The sequence below is a fragment of the Vicugna pacos genome, chromosome 13 (assembly GCF_048564905.1).
Source record: "Vicugna pacos chromosome 13, VicPac4, whole genome shotgun sequence".
In the NCBI taxonomy this organism is placed as follows: domain Eukaryota; kingdom Metazoa; phylum Chordata; class Mammalia; order Artiodactyla; family Camelidae; genus Vicugna; species Vicugna pacos.
Window position 1 is genome coordinate 27,532,084 of NC_132999.1, and position 17,274 is coordinate 27,549,357.

At 44.0% G+C, this 17,274-nt stretch overlaps 1 protein-coding gene across 2 annotated transcripts in view; it reads left to right on the forward strand.

Annotated features, from left to right (window-relative positions):
* Positions 1-16,133, forward strand: part of USP24 (ubiquitin specific peptidase 24) — a 119,699-nt gene extending 103,566 nt beyond the window's left edge. For both annotated transcript variants that reach the window (XM_072974371.1, XM_072974372.1), the window contains exons 57-68: positions 426-542; positions 918-1,010; positions 2,604-2,706; positions 3,756-3,877; positions 4,730-4,843; positions 6,801-6,866; positions 8,865-8,931; positions 10,211-10,289; positions 11,426-11,501; positions 11,906-11,992; positions 12,347-12,457; positions 13,453-16,133. In XM_072974371.1, the coding sequence (XP_072830472.1) occupies positions 426-542; positions 918-1,010; positions 2,604-2,706; positions 3,756-3,877; positions 4,730-4,843; positions 6,801-6,866; positions 8,865-8,931; positions 10,211-10,289; positions 11,426-11,501; positions 11,906-11,992; positions 12,347-12,457; positions 13,453-13,515 (1,098 nt within the window). In that variant the 3' untranslated portion in view covers positions 13,516-16,133. The remainder of the gene's footprint in view (positions 1-425; positions 543-917; positions 1,011-2,603; positions 2,707-3,755; positions 3,878-4,729; positions 4,844-6,800; positions 6,867-8,864; positions 8,932-10,210; positions 10,290-11,425; positions 11,502-11,905; positions 11,993-12,346; positions 12,458-13,452) is intronic.
* The last annotated feature ends 1,141 nt before the right edge of the window (positions 16,134-17,274 follow it).

The window sequence follows — 17,274 nt, forward strand, 5'->3', positions numbered from 1 at the left end:
TGCCTGTGTCTGTGTTTTTGATTCTTTGCATCTGTGACTATGTGCAGGAATAACGTAGTGGAGGGAGGGATCCAGAATATGTTTCCTCTAAACCCCTTGCCTTTTTTGAAGAGACAGAAAGAGATTGGCTCTGCAGAAAATGTGACCATTCAGCAGTAGAACCACACCCTTCAGTTTGAAAGCTTGGAAACAAAACTAGACTTACCTTTTAATTATTTTTACAGTGCCCCCAGTCTTCCCTGGAAGATCGAATTGATAATTCTGGTTTTGCTCTCCAAAGCATAAGTCCCATCTGAATCTCAGACTATATTATATCTATCAGACTTTCCTTTTGTTCTTACGGTGATTTACTTCAGATTAAGCCTGTTGCAAATGTCTGTCTGACATTCTTTTTCTTTATGTAATTTCATCTCCCCTCCAACCAGTTAAAGAGCCTTCATCAGTTACTGGAGGTACTACTTGCTCTGTTGGATAAAGATGTCCCCGAAAATTGTAAAAATTGTGCTCAGTACTTTTTCCTGTTCAACACTTTTGTACAAAAGGTAAATGATTTTTTTTTCTAATACAGCAGACTTATAGTCTAAAGGAGTTTTATATAGCAAAAAATTTAGACTGGTCAATATGGGATCTATATGATACGATTTTATGACTGCTGCTTCTTAAAAATTCTGTTACTTGCAAGAATTCCGATGCAGGTAGGGATGGTTCCTTGTTAATGGAGTAGAAGTCTGCACTGAAACTAAGGGCCATTGTGCAGCACTGCAGGGCTGTTAGATTTTTTAACAAGTACTTTCTATATGTAAATAATAGCATTTAAAAACTTGTTGACTTCTTAAAACTTCTCATTTAACTGTGTTTTTAGAACAGATTTCTGTCTGGATAGGAATATAATTTGTCATTCTCCTGTCTTGTGACAGCAAGGAATTAGGGCCGGAGACCTTCTCCTGAGGCATTCAGCTCTGCGACACATGATCAGCTTCCTCCTGGGGGCCAATCGGCAAAGCAGTCAGGTAACGCCTATGGCTGTAGCCCAGTGAAGTGGCTGCGGTTTGGGTGGCCACAGTGCTGCTCTTTGTAAATGATAAATATTAATTTCATAAGAATCCAGGTACAAGTATCACGTGGCCTTTAAAATTCTTTGGAGTTTACTTATTTTTGCAGCCTCCTCATAGAGCATTCTAAATGCTGTAACCAATGGGAATGACTAGCCAGGACATCAGATAAAATGCGAAGTGCCGAGTGTCCTAGGAGTAAAGATGGGACCTGCCTGGGGGAATCGCTAGCCTTCGAGAAGTAGTGGCAGCGGGTCCTCTGCTTATTCTCTGGGACTGTGAGCAAGGCTGTCTTGGTGGAGGTGCTTAAGTGGGAAGGAGATAATAAGGCGAGGATTCAGATGGAAGGTTGAACTGTACACGCTGAACAGCGTTGCCGTGTATATAATACTCACACTCAGAGAATGAAAGGGAAGTTGCTTGGTAATAATAGGGTCAGGTGTATGCCAAAAAGACTCTCCTGTGTGAAGTTCTTACAATAGTGTGTTTCTCCAATGATTGTATTTCTCCTGTTCGACGGATTTAAAATACACAAAATGTGAACGTGCCGTAATGATAACTACTATTTACGGAGCGCCTGGGATGTGCCAGACGTAACTGCTTACTTCACACGCTCTACTTCTGACGCTCACAGTTGAGTCAAGCAGGCAGTTTCACCCCCATTCTCAGGCAACAATAGCAGTTCAGGAAAGTTGTGGCTTGTTCAGGGTCACGGTGCTAAAGCTCTGGTTTCCCCTGTGTATGATGTGTGGCTTAGGGAAGCTTTCCGTCCTTTATTAAGGGAGTCAGACTTGCCACTTAGGCCTCCGCCCTGCTTCCTGTCCTGCCGCAGTGCTGGTCCGACTCTGTAGTATTAAGAAACAAGTGCTGACAACACAGCCTGCTCTGTGTGCTGATAGCAGGCGGATATTTGCAGTGTCTTATTTTTTATTTCAAGCTTTTCCTTATCAAGGACTCCACTGACACTGGTGATTGATTTAAGTTCATTGTAATTTAAGTAAGATTTAATTTAATTAATAGTGTTATATTGTATATTTAATATTATTTGGCATTTATGGGGCACATAAGTTTGAAAGCATTTTCACCTTTTGTGTGCCATTTGGTCCTCACAATAGCGAAGTGGTCAGAGCCCAGAGCTGTAGGTTATCTGTGTCTTTACCCAAAGAGGTCGGGCACTGCTGGAGAGGGAGCTCGCCCACATCTACACAGCACAGGGAGTGGCAGACGCAGGCAGGCCTCCAGGCCTCCAGCCTCAGGGGCTTTCTCCACCAGATGGTGGTGCAGGAAAGCTAACCTGGCACGTGGTGAACACTCAGTGCCTGAATTGAATACATAAGTGGATTTGCTTTAGAATACGAGTTAATACATCTGAAGGGGAAAACACTTAAGCTGACTTAAAACCTGTGGCTTTTTTGTACTTTGACCTCTCCTACTGTCAAATGTTGAGAAAGAGTGTGGCTCAAAATATCATGAACCCGCACACCCTTTCCCTTCCTTTTTATTTGTTTCAAACCAAAGCACTAGCATCCACTTTATTTTCTCTGACAACAGATACGTCGATGGAGTTCGGCACAAGCACGAGAGTTTGGGAACCTTCACAATACGGTGGCGTTGCTTGTCTTGCATTCGGATGTCTCTTCCCAAAGGAACGTTGGTAAGCTTTAAGCTGTCTTTAATACGCCAGGAAGATGCAGAAATGGTGAATTTGTCAGTGGTACATGGACAGTAATAATGTTAGCAGTTCAGTGGATATTACTTATTTCTCATTGGACTATTTGATATTTGAGAACACTTAAAATTTTTTGTTTTAATTCATTTTGAACTTCACCTTATTTTACTAGTTTGTCATAAGAAAAAGTCAATAATTTATTTGGGGGTTCGATGTAAAAGTATTAAAAAACACTAGGATTAAAGCTGTGTTTGTATGCTGTTCCAAGGCCTTGTCATGATGGCACCATCAACAGCAACAAGGATGATACAGTAAAGCACCTGAAAGTGCTCAGTGTTTTCTGTGTGCTGAGCCTTTCCATGGGGCTTTCAGTCTGTTGTGTTCAATCCCCTCAGCAAACCCTTGAGGGCTGTTCCCCTTCTATATGTGAGGAAGCTGAGGTAAGAGAGGTCTGGTGACTCCCGGAAGTCTCACAGCTAGTCAGTGGTGTAGCAGCTGGTCTGGAACACAGCCTCTGACCCTGAAGGCTGTGGTGGGGTCTTCATGTCATCTGACCAGGAAGATCTGAGGCAGGAAACCAGTAAAAGCTCTGACTCATCCACCTACAAGGACAAAGCTACCAAATTCATAAATTCAGACAGGTTTGCAAAAGAGAATGAGAGTGTGAGTCCTTGATTTCTAGCAAGTAGGGTAAGCTCTTCCACGGGGGTCCATTCTGCTCAGCGTAAGTGATAATGGCCATTGTTTGAGCAAAAGAAGTCCCTTGCCCAGTGACTTCAGAGGCACTTTGGGCATTCTTTTTCATACACTGTATATTTTCACTTCTTGGAAAGAGTGTGTTGGATGGGGATCACTGGGAGTCTAGAGATCTTAACAGTCACACCTACGACTCAAGCATACACTGCGAGAGAGGGGCGAGCACTTGCTCCTGTCTCGTGTCTGTGAGGGAACAGGTTGTCAGCGCCCAGCAACTGTCGATGTGGATTTCGTGTATAACATCCGGTGAGGTGGGTTTTCCCTTTGGTCTCCTAAAGCTCCTGGTGTATTTAAACAACGGCCGCCTATTAGCATTGCCCCCTCGAGCCCCCTGCTGCCCCTCCACGAGGAAGTCGAGGCCCTGTTGTTCTTGTCTGAAGGGAAACCTTACCTGTTAGAGGTATGTACTTGTTCTGCTAAAGCCATTTTCTTGTTGTTTTAGTTATTTTCTTCTTTTGGAGGAAAAATGCCTTTTGTTATCAGTTGTATTTTGTATGTTACTCTGATGAAAGGGAGTACTATTAAGAGCAGAAATTATTTCAGATTACTTTTACTTGCTGTATGTATGTCAGAAAGAAGTAGGCAGTTGAAGAGTGTATTGTTAGTCCTCTCTGCAGCCGAGAATTGGACTTCCAGGTCCCGCCCAGCTAGTTACCCGTCCAGGTCCCAGGAGAAGGAGGTACATGGCACCTCCGCAATCACACTTAGTCAGTGTATTATCAGCGGGTTTGTTCCCAGTCTCTGGTGTGCATCCTGTCCTGAAATACTACAGCTCTGAAGCACACAGGCGTTTCAGTCCCAGGAGTACGGAAGTGGGCTGCTCACAGCCCCGTGTGGCCCATCCACAGTGAGTCCCTGCCCCTTCTGCCCAGAGCTAGCCCATCTCCAGAGCGTAACCTTCAGTCCTTGTTTACATGTATGTGACTCTGAGAACATGCATCACACTGGTATTTAATTGCATCAGCAAGTACTGTGCTATATATCTTCCCTTTTTTTTCAAGCTTAACATTATGTATTTTTTGGATCTGTCAGTCATTATTTTAATTGAGGGGGCCATTTACCTTTAAAAATCTGGTAAAAGTGACTCCTGAAAAAAAGGTGCACATTTGCACAAATTGTATTAACTCTCAGACTGTTTTGAGGTAAAGTGGATGATCTTAAAGCTGAGCAAATTTCAGTGGAAGTCAGACGCCACACAGTGCCAGTGCACTGTGACCGAGGAAAAGCTCCCTCTCCTGTGCCCTCTCGCTAGGTAATGTTTGCTCTGCGGGAGCTGACGGGCTCGCTGCTGGCGCTCATCGAGATGGTAGTGCACTGCTGCTTCTGCAACGAGCACTTCTCCTTCACCATGCTGCACGTGGTTAAGGTAGGGGCTGGGGCCCCCGCGACAGCCCGGCAGCCTGCGGTTGAGGCTGCAGGACAGCATTCCTTTGCTCCTAGGCACTGTGCTTCTTTTAATAACCTCAATTGTTTTTCCTAGTTGTAAAAATAGCATAGTCTCTTTTTCTTAAATGAAGAATTAAAAAAAGAACTCAAAAATCTCACCACTTACGATCATCATGAATATTTTCTTGTTTCCCTTTTATTTTCTATGCATGTATTTTCACATAATTGGGACTTTATTGATGATTTTGTGTCCTTTTTTTCACTTGATATTATAAGCTTTTTCCATATTATTAAAAGTTATCTGAGTATATTTCATTCTCTGACGTATCAGAATTTACATAACTATTCCCTTCCCAGTGATGCTCATTTGCATTGGGTTCAGTTTTTAACTATTAAGAATAATAGTTTATAAATTGATAATGCTATCAATGGTGACCATTATTGTGTAAAATGGTTTTACAGTTTCAGATTATTTCACTAGGCAACATCTAAAAAAATCAAAGGAAGACTGATTTTTCTCACCTTCTGAAATTGTGGTGTATGTAGCTCATTATGAAGCTCTGATCAATGTAGTAATTACTTATGCTGCACTTACTGGATGCCAAGCACTGTTCCAGGCATATTACATACTTACCTCACTTAGTGCTCAAGCACTTAGGTCCTGTGAGGTGGATACTATCATTGTCACCTTTCTGCAGTCGAAGAACTGAGGCACGGGGCACGTGCTCTTGCCCAGGGTCACACAACTAGTAAGCGGCAGCGTGGGAGTTTGAGCCTCCGTGCTGCGGCTGCAGGACTGTGCTCTGAGCCATATTGTTTACTGCCTTGCTGGGATTATAAGAAAAACCTTTAAGCCTACGCGTACCATTTTTGTTTTGAATGTTTAATTTTTAATTACTTGGATAATACATGACTGCCTTCTTTTTGTGAAGAACTGAAACATACAAATAAGGCCAAAGTCCACTTTGACCACCACCAACCAGCCTTATCCCCTCCCCACCCTCCCGCACTGACCAGTAAGGGGTGTGTCTTTCCAGGCCTCTTTCTGTGCGTTCACACCAGATATTTTAGCTTCTGCTACGCCTCCCTATCTGCCCCAGGATTTGTAACAGTGATACAGGCAGTGTTTACAAGGAGCCAGTGGTCAGTGGATCATGTCTTCAGGCTCTTACTAAAATATATTTTGCCCTCAGCCTTTCCAGTACAGACCTGTATTAGAGGTGGTCAAGTCCTCTGTTTACTAACTATATAGTCTAGGGCAGTGTCCTCCTCTGGAAAATGGGAGGAAGCAGGACTTGACTCGCAGATTGTGAAGATCCCGTGAGGTGTGACATGAAGTGCTTACTTAGCACTGGTCCCAGCACCTTAGAAGTGCAGTGTTGAAATGCGGGTTTCTTTCCCACCACGTATGTGTTTACGGTTATTAAGATGCACAGGAGTGTGTTTTATGAACCTTGCTTTCTTCACTTAGTGTATCTTGGCAGATTTTTCCACTTCCTAAGCTGACTTTTCTTATACTTTTCACTGATAACGTGCTTATCTCAGAACATTCTCACTTGCATTCTCAGAGATAGACCAGCATATTCTAAAGAACAAAGTAGGGTATGTATGAATGAAATGTAAATTTAGGCCTGTTCAGTGACTGAAAATGCTCTCCTTTCCCTTCTGCCTTTTTTCCTCCTTCCTTCCTAATTTCATAGTAAAATATCATGGAGGGTTACAGCAGGGAGGATGGTAGAGGTTATTTGTTTCAGTCCCCAGATTTAGCATTTGGGAAAACTGAGACCCAGAGAAGGCAGTTGACGGGCCCCGGATCAGCCAGGTAGTGGTAGAACTAGGGCTGGCGTCCAGCCCAGCCCAGCACAGCTGGCTGCTGCTCCGGCGTGCTTTCCACACAGGACTCACTGGAATCTTTATGCTTTTAAAAAATATTTCAGAACCAACTAGAAACAGCTCCACCCCATGAGTTAAAGAATACATTCCAGCTACTTCATGAGATACTGGTAAGTCATGAATGTTCTAATTCACTTAATGTTTAGGTGTTTATTAGTCACCATGTGTTTGTGAATAAAATCTGTGTGTCTTTGTGTTGTTTTTGCATTCATTTGGTCTGCACTTACTAAGTCTGCTCCAGATCAGCCATTTTTTGTGCATGACTGATTTAAAAGGGAGCAATATTAAACTACCTGGTGGGTGCTCGCAGTTTAGTGAGAGTGCTAGATACAGAGGCAGTCATAGTGCAGAGGACAAAGGAGTAATAGATGGGCCACCAGGGGTAGGAAACTGCACTCAGTTCAAATATTATCTCATGTAAACCTCATGATAACTGTCAGAGGTGAGTGGCTGGCTGTGCAGTTCATTCAAATCCAAGACACCATTACTAGTAGTACATTACAGTGTGTGTACTACTGAGAATATCTTTATGAGCCGTGAAACTGAAATTTAGTCCTCTGTATGGTGCATCCCAATTTTGGAAATATGAAAAGGAGGGGGTTGGAAATTCAGTTGTAATCAGTGAAATTCAGTATTATTAGAAACTGGAACTTAGAGAGGTGGAGTGACCTGCCCAAGGCTGTCGTTTAATAAGTGACAGAGCCAGGATCTGAGCCAAGCGACTGGCCCTAAGGCCCATAATCTCCACCAAACCCCTGGTTTGCTCAGTGAATTGTAAGTGGTATGACTGGAACGAGTAGGAACTGAGTAGGGCTTAGGAAAAGGAGCCCAAACCAAATCAGGAGAGGCTTCGGGTGCCAGTTCATGTGGACTTTTTCCTGTAGGCTAGTGGTTACACAGGGGTGGCCAGCTTCCACCTATATGTCTGTTGTTCTGGTTTTTAATTTCTGGATTCCAGCCTATCTTGAGAAATCAGGTAGTCTAGCCCATCGGTTCCATTTCCTACATGCCAGTCACATGAGCAGTCAGCGTGCCCCCTCTGATGAGGCTTGTGGTCTCCAGTTCCCCACGGTCCTGACTACCCCTTACTGGCTGCCGCGTTGCTAACTTGTCATCTTGGCCTCTGTAGACATTGAAGTCTGCAGCCTCTGCCATCAGTGACGGGCACTGTGGAAGGGTTTTAAGCAGGAAAGCACTGTGGCCTGATTTATTATGTCTTAGAAAGATTCCCCTAGCAGTTGTTTTGAAGGATGGACCAAAAAAGGAAGCAGGGTTGGAATTGGAAGGCCGTATAGGAGTCTGTAGCAATAATCCGAGTGTGAAGTAACAAGGCTTACACTAAGGAGAGACAGAAGTCCAAGGGGCACGGGACAGGTCAAGAGGTATTTCGGAAAGAGAATCAATAGAATTTGGTGACTGACTGCGAGCTGATGAAAGAGACTAGCCCAAGGACTTCTTAAAGACGGGGAGGACTTCAGGTTCCCAAGGCTTAATATAGTCCTTGGCACAGGGCAGGCATTTAATAAACACTTTGAATAAGGAGACACGTTGTGGTTGCCGTTACTAACAAGACTGTCTCCCTGGTCCTAATTTACCTCCTTTTCATCCTAGTGCTTTTGGAGGTTGTTGCTCCTCAGGGGTAGGACTGAGTGTTGTTCATCTGTTCAGCAACAAACCCATTTAGTCTGTTGCACTGTGCACAGTTCAGTGCCCGGCACTGGAAGCACGGCCATGGTGGCCCTGCAGGAACCTCCACATCAACTTGTAGAGCCTGTGTTATAGCAAAACTGACACGCTTTTTAAAGCTGTAAACCTCTTACCCTGGGGATCATGAAATCCATGTCCATATAACCCACAGAGAACTAGATGTAGTTGGTAAGAACATGTATTAGGAAATGAATGGATCTTCAAATATTAATAGTTTTTATCCTTAGTTTACAATTTAGTATGTTGTTGAGAAATATTGCAATGACATGGTATTTGTTTGTATTAGGTTTAGTTAAGTTAGAAACTATAATCTCTTGAATTAATTTTTTTAGAAAAGCACCGGTAGCTAGAACACAGGTTCCTTCTTTCACTTACCAGCCTTTGTTTCCTGCTCCTCACAGGTCATTGAGGATCCCATACAAGTAGAGCGGGTCAAATTTGTGTTTGAGACGGAAAATGGATTGCTAGGCAAGTATAGCTGCCTTATCGGGAAATGTCTGTGGTGCGTGTGCAGAGAGCCCCCAGTCCTAGCCAATCTCCTCCCTGTGGTCTGCCCTGCACGCTCTGCCGGGCATGGATCACGGAGGGGTCCAGTACTAGGGCCAGAGGAGCTTACCACCCTGGATGGTTTCCTGCCTACTGAGACACAGCTTGAGGTCCTTTCCTTGGGTTGGGTATAGTGCAGGGGTCCTGTGCCTTTTTTCAGCAAGCTTAAGTTTTGCCACTTCGGCAAGAAATCTTTCATTCCACTCTGTCACCATTCAGGAGTTAGAAACTAAAACCTCAGACTCAGGACGTTGTCAAGCTCATGAAATGTGATTTTTTTTTTAACCTGTGCTATGAATGCACCCAAATTTCTGTTGTCCACTCATAAAAGTTTTTGGAGAAGGCTGAAGGCTGAAGTGGCTTCAATGAGCTATTTCTTAGAAAAGGTTTAGTTAAACATAGTCTTACCCAACTCCTACCGTCCACCTGTATTTCCAGCTAACTTGAGTCGTTTTAAATTTTGCTATATTTTAAAAGGACCTCCTTTTATTTCAGAAAAGAAATTTAAGCTAAAAAGTTTTGTAGCTAGGCCACCCCTTTGGAATGGTGTGCTCTGCTCAGAGCAGCACCCAGGCTCTCTGAAACTTAGACCATTCACTGCTTAAGAGCGGTGACCAAGTACTACAGCCGTCCCTCGCTGTCCACAGCGGACAGGTTCCAGGACCACTGAGGATTCAACCAACCACAGATTACATAGTACTATATGTATTTATTGGAAAAAATCCACATATAAACGGACCCATGCAGTTCAAACCCATGTTGTTTGAGGGTCAGCTGTATTTATCTATAAATCCCCGAAGCACAAAGCAGAAAATGTTTGTTGAACTGAACTTAAAGCATACATTTCCATTTATCACAGTAGAAGTGTTACAGCTACTCTTTGTCAGTAGTGTGGTGGATGGAAAACTGGAGGTCTCTAGGGGAATAATCAGCCAGTATAAACTTCAGTTCTTTCAGTTCTCCTTAAAGTCAAAACTTTCATCACCGTGTATGTTTCTTGAATTCTACTTAAAGTTATGTTTCTACCTCTTAGAATTTAAGGAATCCTACTGAGTCAGCCCCACCATGCTTTTCTTTAAGTTCCTTATCTGTTTTTCAGAATAGTTTGTCATAAGTTTTCAGAGCAAGAGAGCCGTTATTACTTGGATCCACTTTCTCTTTAGTGCTTTATTGTTAAAATGTCAACTCTTCTGTTCTTCAGCTCTGATGCACCACAGTAATCATGTGGACAGCAGTCGCTGCTACCAGTGTGTCAAATTTCTTGTAACTCTTGCTCAAAAGTAAGTATGGGCTCAAAATGCATTGAGAAAATGGTATTTTTAGTTACAAGTCAAATGTGACTGGAGAAAAAAAATCTGCGTCTTTTTAGTACCTAGAGAATCTGACCCAGTCAGGGGATGCTTCCTTGGATGGTGCAGAATACTGTTCACGTGGTCTCAGAGAGATGTGGAAGGGGGACTGTTACAAGTAACAAATCTTACAGAATCCGGAAAAAGCCGCCAGGTTTTATGCAGGAAGGTCTAGAGTCCGAGGCATAGTTAGGGACCTTAACAACAAGAGTTCATGAACCTTCACTCAGGATATCTTTAGTTAACTACCAACTCTTTCAGCTTCTAGGTCCCCACTTTCAGAATAGTCTCTCAAGAGACAAAATCATGTTACAGCTACTTACGCTTACGAACCTAGGCACTGTGCTAAAAACACCTTTGCTGTATTCTCATTTAATCTTTGCAGCCACTTTATGAGGTTAGGTACTGTTACTAGTCCCATATCCTAGGTGGTTTAGGTGACATGCCTACATTCAGAGCTAGGACTTGAGCACAGGCTGACTGACTTCAAGGCAAAGATTCTTTTTTCTTTTTACCAAATTGTGCTAAAATATACATAACATAAAATTCACCATTTTAACCATTTTTAGGTGTTCAGTGGCGTTAAGTTGAAGGGCATCAAGTACATTCAGATTATTCATGCAGCTGTCATCACCATCCATCTCCAGAACTTTGTTCATCTTCCAAAACTGAAACTCTGTACCCACCCAACAATAACTCCTCCTTCCTCCTCCCTCCAGCCCCTGGCAACCATCATTCTACTTTTTGTCTTTATGAATTTGACTATTGTAGGTACCTCACATACCTGGACTTATTCAGTATTTGTCCTTTTCTGAACGGCTTATTTCACTTAGTGTGATATCCTCAAGGTGCAAACATATTGTAGCATATATGGCATGGTTTGTAGCATCCCTTTCTTTTTTAAGGCTGAATAATATTCCACTTTGTAGATATCTGTATACCACATTTTGCCTATAGATTCATCTGTCAATAGACCCTTGGAAAGCAAAGGTTCTCAATGTTAGGAGGAACCTGAGTGTATTTGCAAAGAAAGCATTTGGCTGATAAAAATCTCCTCCCACCACCAGGTGTCCTGCTGCTAAAGAATACTTCAAGGAGAACTCCCACCACTGGAGCTGGGCTGTACAGTGGCTGCAGAAGAAGGTGATGGAGTTTTTAACGTTTCTGGCTATACCACTGGAGTCAATAGCAGCACATCTTACCAGGAAAAATCTCAAACTTAATTTGGAGACTGACCTCAGAGTATTTTCAGACTTCAGAATTGTTTTAGTACAGTTGATAGCTATCTTTATGCATTTAATTTGTATCTTAATACATGTTTTATAGGTAAAAAAAGAGGTTGATTATATAAGAGGCCATATTTTAGTGAGCTCTTGAGATTGGAAGTGGAATCTTCCAAGAAAGAATCTCCTGACATGATAGAAAGTCTGGGTCAACTTATACACTATTTTAGATGCTTTTTATACTGTAAAATCTAATGGTAGAAATTGTAGACTCACATGGGCTTATTTGTCATTTCTGATGGCATTTTTGACCTTCCATCTCAGATGTCAGAACATTATTGGACACCACAGAGCAACGTCTCTAATGAAACGTCAACTGGAAAAACCTTTCAGCGAACGATTTCAGCTCAGGTGAGGGCTGTTCTTTGGTGTTGCGTGGCTTGAAATTCCTTAGGATTTTTAGGATGTCTCTCAGAAACTGCAGCCTCAGAGAAAAGAGGTATAGGGTAGAAATGAGGAAGGCTGGGAGAAACAATTGATCTTCTATGAAAGACAAGTTGGCGTGCAGTTTGCAAGTTATTTGCCTGGAAAAAGAGTGGTGTAGGTCGGTCAGTCTGGGCCCACCAGCCACAGAGGTTGTCATGAAGGCACGACGTTGAGGCTCCCGGCGCTTCCAAATGTCAAGTGAAAGGCAGTCTCCCTGGGTGGTGCTGCTGCCGCTGCACACCCCCTCACTTTTTCTCCTTGTGTTTAAATCTCCCGCAGGACACATTAGCATATGCCACAGCTCTTCTGAATGAGAAGGAGCAGTCGGGAAGCAGTAACGGGTCAGAGAGCAGTCCCGCGAATGAGAACGGAGAGAGGCACTTACAGCAGGTACAGCTGTAGGCTGGCGCGCGGTGGGCAGCGTCTGCTGCGAGGTTCTCCAAAGGGAATTCCCATAGGCACGAGAAAAAGGAGACCCAGCTCTGCCCGCTGTGAGCTCTGCTGAGGACTAACAGTGTGCTTACAAAGCAGAACAGTGCTGCAGCGTGAAGCCAGTCCAGGCTTTGGTCTCTCAGGCTCTGCTGGCTGCTCTGCTCAGCTTGGAGCGCATCCTGAGAAAGCCAGGCCACAGCTGTGGTCCGTCATCTTACCAAGTTAGAAAGAGTCATCCCCTCCTCCTTCCGCTCTTACCAGCCTTCCTGGAAACGTAGACCCTTGTAAAGAAGGGCCTTGTGCCATTGAAATCTACCTGATTGTGAAGGGAGGCAAAAAGTAATCTTAAGCTTATTTTAAAAAAACAAAAAACCTTTTCAATACTGATTACGACAGTAGAAAAACTGAGTGAAATATTTACTGAGCTCCTACTATGTGCAGGATAATGCAGCCAGGTGCAAGTATAAGGACGTGGGTGGTGTCTTCCCTCTGGTCTGTGACCGTCTGTGAGGCCATCTCTGTAGCTCCACCCCAGTACCTGGCACAGAGGCTTCATTAAATGAACCTTGCTGATGTTCTGTGTGCCATTTTGTTTGTTTGTAAGTCTTTCGGATCCTCATAACAACCTTGTGAGGTCACTATTTGCCTGATTCCACAGAAGGAAACAGACTCGGCATAGTGATGTGATTTAACCCAAGTCCACATTGTGACTTCAGGCAAGTCACTGGGTTGTTTCTGTGACTAAATGAGAACACAGAAATGAAAGTTTTGCATAATTAGGAATTGTCAAATAAAAGGTGTTACACTTGTTCTTTTATTGCCCTTTGATAAATGTTAAGTAGCTAAATGAGGGCATGTTTCAACTGCAAAATGCAAACAAGTCCCTCGGCATAGAAAAACTTTTTTCTCTAACTTAACAGTGTACGTATTTAACTGCCTTTCCTTTCCCAAAGGGTTCTGAGTCGCCCATGATGATTGGTGAGTTAAGAAGTGACCTGGACGATGTCGATCCCTAGGGAGCGTGCCCAGCACACGATGGGGAGACACGTCACAGTTACTGGATGCTCAGCACCTTTTTGAAATCAGATTCTCATCCCCGAACCCTTTAGAAGAGCCTGGAGGCTGGACTGGGAGAGCCCGCTGTGCCGGGAGGAGCACACGTTTTTAAGGAAAGCACTCTTTGCTTGGCCCCTAGGGAAGGCCTGGGAGCTGTCTGGCAGTAGGAGAACTCCGGTCTGTGGGTCCGCTGTCCTGGGCACAGTCCATATGTGGATTGACATTTTTGTGGAGATTTTAGTCAGTCTGGTAGCAGACTGTTTTGTTATGTGAAGATACAAGAGTGAGTGAGGATAAAGCTGCTGCTTTCTCTATGATGCTACAAAAGAAATTCCTTTGGTTTTTATATTAAAAAAAAAAAAAGAAAAAAAGAAAGCTGCCTTTTAGATATGTGGGGGCAAATTTTTAATCTTGTGGTAACATTGAATAGGAATATCCAATTTAAAATGATGTAAAGATATGTGATAAAAATTCCTTTTCACTGTAAAGTAGTAGTTAAAAAAATTCAGTTTACACAGACCTTTGTATTTAATATGTCTCCCCATTTGTATAGAATTTCAGATGGGTCTGGATAAGCACCCTGGGCATAAACTTGGATCTTGATGCAATGTTACCAGGATCAAAAATTGGGAAATTTATTAAGCTCTTTAAGGTATTTTTCTGATATAATTGAGATTGAAAGAGCAATTAAAAAAAAATGCTGCATTCTCCAGAAGTACAGGATGTGTTCTTTGACATCAATCACTAAAGAAGTTATGAGTTGTTCCCAAAACAAATTTTAAAAACAGCAAAATAAAAAGCACTTTAAGATACAATTTTATTGAGTTTGACTTCATAAAATCATCTTTTTAATGCTTGGAGACATATTGAATAAACTGTAGTCTTACATCATGTGATCTGCAATCATTTGCTTTTGCTGAAAACATAAGTAATGAAACCTTGGGTACTGGCTGTGTATGAAGTTGTATATGAGTTAGAGACACTGCTTTGTGAGTTTCTAGACATTTTAATGCAGAGAAGGGATTTGAGACTTTGTTTCTCCTCCACATGACTCATTAACACTGAAAAGATAGGAACAAGATTTATTGTCCCAGAAATAATTAGAAGGCAACTGAACAACCATGCGTTTAGCTGTATTTCTCAAGAATAGCATCATTCAGCCACTTCAGGGTAGATGTCAGCTCCCCCTTTTTCCAGAGGGGAGGGGTGTGCCAATGTACTTCATATATTTTGTATGTTTTGGGTTTTGAGTCACTACACACACTTTCAAGCCTGTTTTGCCTGTAGTTGCGTGCTCTGCCGTATTTTCTATCACCGCACACAGAACTAGGGGGGCCTTAGGAAGTGCCAAGTGGCCCCGGCGTAGACCTGCAGAGTCAGATGCAGCGGACACGCGACAGGACAGACAGCTGTTCCCAGCTGTGTGCTGCAAACCCTGTCACCTCACTGCTGGAGGTTAAGGTTACGGTGCAGCCAGGCGGCAGTGTGTAATTGTGTGACTTACGCAGGCCGAGTAGGTACAGGGCCAACGCCTAAGAGCAGAGCTGCGCCCAGGGAAATGGTCAGAGGCAGCTGGCAAATTGCATATGGTTCTGATGCTCTTGCAATTTCACATGTGATGTTTTAAAACTGATTTTGAGTACATAAATACCCCATGGCCTACTATCGCCACCCCCACCCCCGCCATCCTCACAAAGCAACCCTGTGGGACATGACGTTGAAATGCCGGCCATGACAATGTGTGAGGATGTCACGCTGGCAACTGCACTCTCAGGAGCCCAAAGTCAGGAGTGAAATTGCCACTTCTGTCCCTTATTTCCTATGGAAACAACGCCTTCCACAGCCCCCAGCACCTGCTGTCCTCACGGTCACGCTCATCAGGATCAGGACCACCTGTCGCTGTCATTAGCCACCCTGGTTGATTTTGCTCACGTTGTTGCTACAACGAATGTCAGTTTCACTTTGCCAGAAACCACTTGATTTCCAATGGCTGCAGTCTGCAAACCTGCTGAGGACTTTTTTTTAATGTAGTACAACAAAGTGACAGTTACAACAGGCTTACCTTGGAAGAGGTGTCATTTTTACTGCCAATTTTTTTGGATGAAGATGTTTTTATAAATCTTTCAAAATGGTCTGCAAATCGAGTAGGAGTTGCACAACTAACTCAGTGCTGTGTGTTCTCAAGAAGCTCCCTTTGTGAGGCCCATCCTGGGACAGCCGAGCCTCCCCCTTCCTGGCATCCTGGGAAAGAAAACAAGTGAGCCTCTCACCGGGCATCCAGCCCATGGCTTGTGGAGCCCTGACGGCTCGAACACTTACGGGGCCTAAAGGAAGCGTCACCAGACTCCCCCGTCTCGCTCCACCCTCCCTGCTAACATCGAGGTGTGTGCAGTTACCTTTTGAGCTTGGAACAAGCAGACTGGAATTTTCCTCTGCTACCTCTTGTGTACAAAATCTTGTTTATAAAATTTCAAAAGGAAGTAGATAAACTAGGGAACAATCTTAATTCTAAATTTGGTTCTTTGAGTGGCAGAGTTCTTAGCTTCTAAGGGTATAAAATAAATTTTTCAAAAACGGCCTCACCAACACTTTTCTGCGTATATCAGAAAACAGCTGTGGTTGGGGGGTGGGGTGCCAGGGGCCAGTGGTCTGGTGGGAAAAGGGGCTGATTCCTTTTTGTACTTTGCTCTGATGAGTGAATAAGGGCCACTCTTTAATGAGGGGGCAGTGGGTTTTCTAAGCCTTTTGCTGTTTCTTCCCCTGGATAACCTGACCATTTCAGAATTCATTTGCAAAGCTGAACATGTGCCGAACTCAGACCAGTGGCCTGCAGGCATCTCCCCCAGAGCTTTCAGGCCGTCCGGTGGTCCCCGGCATGAATCACATCTTTAGGCAAGCTAGGTTTCTTGCAGGACCCCACAGGTCTCAGCCTGATCCCTAATGTCCTGCGTTTGTACACACAGTTCCCTTCTCCTGGGGGTGTTTGCTGCTGTAGCTCATCTACACCCTTTCCTCCCCTACTCCCAGTGACCACCTTTTAACATCTGCAAGAACCAGTGGGTCCCTTTCCTCAAACCTCGGAGCTGTGCACATAAATACCCCATGGCCTGCTGTCACCCCGCTCCTCCCCCCCATCCTCACAAAGCAGCCGTGTGGGACATGACATTGAAATGCCGGCCATGACGATGTGAGCTGACCCGTGACTGTTCCCTCCTGGCAGTGGGTGGGGCGGGTGCACAGCAGGCGGAGGTGCCAGTGGACACACTTACACATACATCCCCTGGCAGCCGGGCCCTTAGCAGCTGGCAGCTCTTGAACACTTCCCATGACACCAGACTGTCAGAAAGTAGAGTTGGGGAGGATTTTTGCCTTTGATATGGGCTGTTTAGAGCTAGGCCTTGCTTAAGATAGCTATGCTCGCCAGCCTCAGAGTGGGGCTGGGGGCGCCCACATTGAATGGGACAATTGGACATTGCAGAGTGCAACGTTCTGAGACTGTTCTTAATTTCAAATCATGAAAAGAGCACGGACGTAGTACTGACTCATTACAGAAGCCTCAGCCACTTGGATAATTAACTTCTTCCATAAACATTGACTGCGCCGGCCTTCTGCAGGTGTTGGGAACAGAAAGGACGCAGGGACCCCGAGCATCTAGAACACTGGGGCACGAGTTGCCGCTGACAGGAGCCCTGGGCGCTGGGGAACTCAGGGGCTATGAG